The sequence below is a fragment of the Trachymyrmex septentrionalis genome, unplaced genomic scaffold (genome assembly GCF_001594115.1).
Source record: "Trachymyrmex septentrionalis isolate Tsep2-gDNA-1 unplaced genomic scaffold, Tsep1.0 scaffold305, whole genome shotgun sequence".
Lineage (NCBI taxonomy): Eukaryota > Metazoa > Arthropoda > Insecta > Hymenoptera > Formicidae > Trachymyrmex > Trachymyrmex septentrionalis.
Window position 1 is genome coordinate 339129 of NW_017305469.1, and position 7863 is coordinate 346991.

Consider the following 7863-nt stretch of genomic DNA (forward strand, 5'->3'; position numbering starts at 1 on the left):
ATTATTGAAGTTAAGGTAACTCGTTGTCTGCCATACGTGCCATCAAAAATAATGTTTTTGTATTTTCTTAACTCTCTCGATATCATTTCTGTTTCAGAATTTTCTTTTAACATCTAAATCTTACGATCTCATTGAACTATTAAATCTTTATATGATCTTGATATTCGCAAAATATTTTATTTTTAGAATGCTTTAATTGCACAAAATTCTTAATTACTCGAGTATTTTTTTATTTATAGATATTTTATATTTAATTTCTCTAAAAAGGGGGAATCTTTTTGCACTATTCTATTTCGATCTTCATGGCAGATAAAGTATTAATATCACTTATTACACTCTTTCTCCAATTGTTGAAGTTTAAGATTTAATCTCTCTGACAGAAACAATTATATATATAATTGACTGTTAAAAGCATTCTATGAATTTATTCTTGTTCGCAAATGTAATTACGAATTTTTCGGCGTTGTGAATGCAAAATGCGCCTTTTGCGTATTTAACAAGATTAGCGTGTAGTTTGTACATATACGTGTATGCACCTTTGTTAAAACGCATGTACACTCGTGCATACCTGTGAGAAAATAAATCTACCTTTGTACCATGAACCGCTGTATTATTTCAGTCATTTGTCTATTAAATTCTTAAAATTTTACATATATAATATAATATAACATCAAAAAATACATAATTCAAGAACATATATCTTTTTATATTTGTATTATGTTTGTAATAAAAACTTGATAAGAACTCAATATTCTATTTTAAATTTTTATTAAACAGATGACTATTAAACTAATTTTGATATCTTAATTAATTTTTAAAAATATAAAATAGAAATATACATATATATAAACATTGCGTGTGTGCGCGCGCGCGTGTGTGTATTATATGTATATGTACATATAATAATAAACAATTTCTCACATTTGCGAATATTTTTGATTATTTTTGAGTTTAAAAATACCGCTTGTAAAATGGCGGGAAAATATAAACTTGTTTTTTCGATTTTCTGACACAAATAACACGATTTTACAAAAATTAAATTTGCAAATGTATATGATAAACATTATATTTATATTATAAACATTATATTTATAACACTGTATACGTATTTTCTTTAATAATACATTTCTATCTTAATACCAGTAGTTGCTGTACTCTCTACACCCTACTGACTCTATACCAAATTCCTCGAAATAAATATGGCGGACGATGTTGTACTTGCAGATCGATTGAGGTTATTATTTCTTGCTGCAATAGCAATTATCGGTCACACCACCTTATCAAATGTCTTATCAAGATGTGCAAAGTATAACGTGACGATGAGCGAACGTGTGTTTGCGAGATATGACTTTAATATGCCAGGATTATGAGAATTTGAGTGAACTCAACAGAGAGGACAGAAACGAAAATGGCGAAAATACAATGGTCTTTGACGAAGACGCCAAGTATTCTTCGGTAAATTCATAAATATTTGTATTTGTTGAACTTAATATTTACCAGACATCTATTAACGTTTATTTTCTATCGCACCAAGTTTATTTCATTTCTACTTTTGCTACTGTTTATGTTAGTTGCATTAAAAATTATTGAATTTCAATCCTCCCATTTATTGATCCTTTATACCTTAAATTTATATGGACTTAATAAGTATGACGATCAAATTCGACTTATTTTAAGGGATAGTTTAAAACAGAAATGGTGGCGACTTCAAATTTCTATCAAATCTTTGTTCTACAATGACTTTTTGAGTTGGAGTTACGTTTGTGATATACTTATGGAGCCCATGTTCTGGTTTGTCGAGAACTTTACTTCTTTTTTGGGTCCGGTAAGATTTTTTATATTACTTGTCCTTGTATTGAATTACAAAATCTCATATATTAACTTTTATTTAGCATTTAAGATTGTTGTGTTTTTTATATCTAATAATAAACTTTATATAATTAATTCAGTTGAGTTAAAAAAAATCTATACTAGAATTTTGATATTTTAAAACTAATCTTTGTGATGATAAACTATATAAAATTTTACATGATCTGATTTACATTAACTAAAACATATTTTTAAGATTTTCTCATTAGAATTATGTTATGTTAATATTAAAGTATTCTTTTTTGCAAAATTACTGAATGTATTTTATTTATATTCTACAATAAATGAGTAATACTTGGACATATGGCTATATTTATTACATGAAGCTTAGAGCATATATTAATGGAGCAAGCATTATGTTTTACATAGTAAATTGGCGAGCTGGCAAGAAAATATTTGGTAATGATCTCTCTTTTTCTTTCTCCTTCAATTTGTAATTGGCTCATCAGGTCCCACTTCTGTTCAGTAACATGATGACAGCAGCGAAATGTGATCCCTGCTTATTCCTACGATGTCATAAACTCTTACAAAATGCCAGCCTTTTGTTTAATCACCATGTAAAGCGACAGACGATAATAAATTATATCGGGACATATCATTTCACAGGTAAATTGACGAAAAGAGTAAATAAATATTTACTTTAATTAAAATGTTAATAAAAAAACCTAACCTCTATTCGTTACGAACGCTCCTGACAATGATACAGAAAACACAACCAAATATTCCCCTCTTTGTCTTGATTGCATCACTATTCAGCACAGTTCGCTCCACTAGTATATGCTGTAAGACACGAAGTTTCATAAAATGTTCCATGATACTTTGTTCTACTGTATGCATAATACAAACTTCAAGACATCCACAATATATTTACTAAGTGCTGCAGTCCGTAGGTGTTTGTAGCAATGGTGAGCCTGCTGACCATCAGTATAGTATACATTGCCTACTATGTAGGTCTACCCTGGTGGTGGGAACGGAGTCCATTAATGACGATAATCTTATTGCTAATTGGAAACTGGCTGCTGGTTAATGTCTGCTTTCATTATTATATGGGTGTGACTGTGCCAGCAGGAAATCCACCTCAGGGAGGCCTTATACCAGAAGCTGTAAGCATCTGTAAGAAATGCATCAAACCAAAGCCACCCAGAACACATCATTGTTCTGTTTGCAACAAGTGTATCCTCAAAATGGATCATCATTGTCGTATCCTTAGATATTTTATTAATTAATTTTATACATATAGTCAATTTTCATCAATTAATTATATTCATCATAGAATCATGCATATATTGTATGTAACGAAAATTTATATAGTCGTTTTTTGCAACATCCTATAAGCCTTCCTTAATCAATACACAGCATGGTTAAACAATTGTGTTGGCCACTATAATCATCGACATTTCTTCCTATATATGGTTTACACCGTAGTTGGCGTTATGTTCATTATGATATTCGGCGTGCAACTCGCCTATGAAGAGTTCTTCCCTGACCAGGAACCGGAATTAGATGGCCATCCAGTACGCCTTAATAATTCGGAAATAATTCCAATGGTACATTAGTTAATTGCACATAAATACATTTTATTAACTATCACTTTAATCAAAATCTTAAATACATGCTTAATTGATACAGACGGAATCATTAGATCATTTAAGCAAAGAGGAGCTAGCAGAAATAGCAAGACAGGCGGCAGAAACTGAGATCAAAGAATGGCGAAAAAGATTGATCATTTTTGCGGGTCTGATCTGTATTGCCACATGTGCAGCGTTGGGTGGTCTAGCCTGGTGGCATGCCCGTCTCATCACTCGAGGAGAGACGAGCATCGAGGCGCACATCAACAGCGCGGAATCTAAAAAGTATCGTGCTCAGAATAAATTCTATCAAAATCCTTATGACTTTGGATCGAGGGAGAACTGGAGATTGTTCTTAGGAACAAAAAGCAGGTAGAACTTTTATAAATACATGCTTAAAATGTAGTTAAATAGCGATCATATCGATTAAAATACAACCAATAATATAAATCATCAACGAAAGAGTAATTAAACGAATGAGATGCAATGCATATATTTATAAAATATATCACTTTTACAGAATTTTCCAGCAAAATAAATTTAACTAAAAATATTAAACTTTGCACAAAAGTTCTTACTGAATCTCACACATTATTTTATATGTTTGTATGGTAATTACAGGGTTGGGGGTAGTGTTAAAAATTAAATTAAAAAGTTAATTGATTTTAACTTAACTTTTTAACTTTATTTAGTTACATTTTATTCGTAATTATTAATTTTTTACTTAATTTTCTGAAATTAAGTCTCATAGACATAATATGCGGCAACAGCGATAACTTAAAATGAGGTGAAAATTACAAAAGTAAGCAAATTTACTAAATGTTGACCAATGAAATTATAAATATTTTAGTGAATTTGCTCACTTTTGTAATTTTTACCTCATTTTAAATTACACAATCGATTCTCAGATTTCAATCTGTCAGAAATTGTGTATTTAGATGTATCTAATTTCTGATAAGTTGAAATCTATTATTCCTTATTATTATAGCTACTCCTTCGTATTGTATCTGAAGCTTTAGTCATATCACAGGCCAGTATTTATAGTCGAATCTTATATAATCTTATATATACTAAACAGTATATATAAATAAAACATATAAAGAAAATATAGAGTATTTTCTAAATGAAGTATATATTTGTTATTTCCGTTATTTGTAAGACTGAAATCCTGGAATCATGAATTATAAAAATAAAAAAGAAACAAATTTAACTTTTAAGTTTTCAATTATTTTTTTTATTAACTTAACTTTTAATTCAATTAATTTCATTATAAATTAACTTGTATCTTAATTTAATTAAATTTTCAAAGTTGTTAACTTTAACTTAAAAAATAAGTTAAAAAATAAGTTAACTTATCCTGGATAATTATAACATAATTCGAGATCCTTATGTTCTTTCAATTTTAATGACTACGATTTTGATTTAAAGGAAATTGGAAATTAAGCTTATTATAATAGCTACTTGAAATTTTATTTAGCATATAATTGTTGATACTTTGTTCAATATTATTTTTGTATTTGTATAGTCTCATTGTCCAAAAATTTGTCTAATATTATTTTAATGTATCTTAATATTAATTGTTACAGAAGTTGGTGGCATATCTTATTCCCATCAATCCATGGCCCTTATGGTGATGGCCTTACATGGCGAACTATTCACGATAGCAAAATCTCTTGATTTTTAACGGTTTAGAAGATCAACATCATTGCTGTATTTTAAATCCACATCTTGTGATTTCTCTATTCTTACTTTCCAATATTCTAGTCAGAATTGCAGACTGTCAAGTGTATTCATAATTTTTTTTGCTAAAAACAATAATTAAAGCAAGTAGACTTTTCTGAAATTATTTTTACATGATAAAAGTATATTACATTACAAAACAATAAGTAGAAACATTTGCGAATGTTATAATATTTTATCTTTAATAATTTGAATTGTTTGAAAACTAATTGACTATTTATGTAAGACTTAATTTAACTAAGTACAATTTAATAAAATATGTTTTTTGTACCTTTCGTAAAATTCGAATAAATTGTGATTATTGTCCTTGCGGCCAGACTATACCTTCGATCCACGAAAGATAATGGGACACTCTAGTATAAACACCGGGAATATCAATCATTGCGCAGGCCTTACCAAAACTAGTGATACCAATCAGTTGGAAGAGGCATTCATTCTTATCAACTATTTGGAGAGGACCACCGGAATCTCCTTGGCAAGTATCCCTTGTCCAGTTACCGCTAGGATCGCCAGCACAAATCATACTTGGTCTGATACCATACGGAATTTCTAGGGAACTGTTATGCCGTATTGTACACGACAGATTATCTATCACATCCAGCTTAGCCTTTCGTAATCGATCGCTCACCTCTCCGTCTGAAGTACATAATTTAATTTATGAATCAGTACTCCTATCTTATAAAAATTTTTGATTTTTTTTTATGAAGGACTGCATTTATTAGGAATGACCTGCTACATGTAAGTTCTTAATAAATATAAAGCATTTGAATATTTAGATTTTCAAAAACATTTAGCTTTACGATTTTTTTCTTATGATTTTAGGATTTCATAGCAAGTTATGTGAGGAACTACCGAATTACTTACTATATTCGGTATGACCCCAGCCGCTTACCCAAACCTGTCTAGGCATGGTATTGAATAATTGATAAAGACACGCGGGTCGTACAGATGTGCTAAAAGTAACGGGAGTCATGAGTTGTACCAGAGCAATGTCCGCATACATCCGAGGTGGTTTGTAATCCGGATGAGTTTTTATATCTTTAATGACAATTATGATGCCATTCTGATCTGATAAACTGTGAAAGCCAATCCTTGCGTCACTTATACCGCCACTGCAATAAGATATAGTGTATAGGACTAGTTTTATTAGTCAAATTCTTAAATAATTGCAAGATACCAGTCACTTATGTAAGTTATATTTTAGATTGCAATTTCTAAAACATTTAAATTAGAAAATCAAAAAAGTAGACTTTTAAAATTTTATAATTTTTTTTTCAAGATGTGTAGTATGTCGAAAAAAACACTATTGTATTAAATAGTCAAAGAGAGCAAATGAGAGAGTATTAGCTTAAACTGTAGTATTAATCTTAAAAAATATTTTCAAATTTTGGGATTGTATTTATCGTTGTATTCAGTAAAATAACTAGCAGGAAAAAAAAAGATTATTTTTTCGTTTAAAAGAAAATTTTTGAATTTAAAGCGAGAGAAATATTATATATAAGATTACGTTGTCCCATGAGTGCAATGAGCAGCGGAAATCACCCAGGCATGTGAAATCAGCGTGCCGCCGCACATCAGAATAAATTCGTTAAAATTGCGTTTGCCTAGTGCAACCATGTGAGGGAATTCGTCGACACGTGCCTCAGTACCACCAACCACCAAGCGATTTAGCTTCTCACAGGTATTAATCACTTTATATATGCCCGATGATGAACCGGTCAGAGACATTACCGAGGTTATACCCGCAATTTCTCTCACATATTCTTCGCACTCTGAAATTTATTTTATATATATTATAATATTATGATGTATATTGAATATATAAGGATATGTTCAATGTATATAGGGTAAGAAAATTCACATTCAACTCTTTACATTACAAACGTGTAATTTCTTATGCATTTATATTTTTGAACCTGTAAATTTTTCAGTTCTACATGTTCTTAAAATATACGATCATATTTTACTTACTTAATTCTGATATCGTTTTTTCTGGACTGATCTTAGAAGGTAACAGTTCTTCCCAGGACGGTACGTGTGAAATTGGAGGATGAATTTTAGGAGTAGGCGTATGAAATGTAAAATCATTATTCGGTGCTGGCGTATCAAATACTGGTATATTAAATGATGTTGATGTATGATAGGATGGTAGTGGTGTGTAAGGTGTTTGCGAAACAGGGCTTGGTGAATTAGAATACTCCACCTCAACCTTTGAATCAATTATTTCTCTAGTAGAATTATGAAAGTTTCCTAAGTTTCTTAGGAAAGGATTCGCATTACTATTAGGAAAGGGATTATAGTTATTATTGGGAAAGGCTATATTGGATGCCTGTGTTACAACAGCATTTGACAATGGATTTTCAATTCTGTTACCATTTGATGGATACAGGAAAGGATTGTTTTGAATATTGGGAAGATTTAGGTTGGACGATTGAAGAAAAGGATTTGTCGCAACACCAAAACTCAGTTGAACTTTCTTCTTCGAAGCGCCATTATCTAAAAAATATATCTAAATGTATAATTTAAACCAAAATTATAGAGATAAATATCTGTATAAATGTGTATGTGGGTGTGTGTATGTGTGTGTTTGCGCGTGCACACGAACATGTGTGTATGTATTATATACAGGATGTTCGATAAGTTTTGATGAAGCGCTTGTATGTATATAGACTAAATGGTCGAAAAG

At 30.3% G+C, this 7863-nt stretch overlaps 2 protein-coding genes across 4 annotated transcripts in view; one reads left to right on the plus strand and one right to left on the minus strand.

Moving 5' to 3' along the window:
- The first annotated feature begins 1198 nt into the window (after positions 1–1198).
- On the plus strand, positions 1199–5137 carry LOC108749611 (probable palmitoyltransferase ZDHHC16). Of its 2 annotated transcripts, XM_018488411.1 has the most exons (6): positions 1199–1455; positions 1678–1825; positions 2760–3069; positions 3226–3416; positions 3499–3809; positions 5024–5137. In XM_018488411.1, exons 1-6 carry the CDS (start codon positions 1409–1411, stop codon positions 5112–5114), a joined length of 1098 nt encoding a protein of 365 aa, XP_018343913.1. In that variant the 5' UTR covers positions 1199–1408; the 3' UTR covers positions 5115–5137. The 2 variants fall into 2 exon arrangements, with proteins under 2 accessions (XP_018343913.1, XP_018343914.1); XM_018488412.1 differs by lacking the exon at positions 1199–1455 and having other exon boundaries at positions 1767–1825; positions 2753–3069.
- Positions 5138–5164: 27 nt separating this feature from the next.
- Positions 5165–7863, minus strand: part of LOC108749610 (serine protease snake-like) — a 3592-nt gene continuing 893 nt past the window's right edge. The window contains exons 2-6 of one of the 2 annotated variants that reach the window (XM_018488409.1): positions 7149–7673; positions 6685–6949; positions 6042–6289; positions 5449–5813; positions 5165–5242 (exon numbers count right to left, since the gene is read on the minus strand). In XM_018488409.1, coding sequence (XP_018343911.1) covers positions 5476–5813; positions 6042–6289; positions 6685–6949; positions 7149–7673 — 1376 coding nt within the window. In that variant the 3' untranslated portion in view covers positions 5165–5242; positions 5449–5475. The other variant, XM_018488410.1, reaches the window with a different exon arrangement.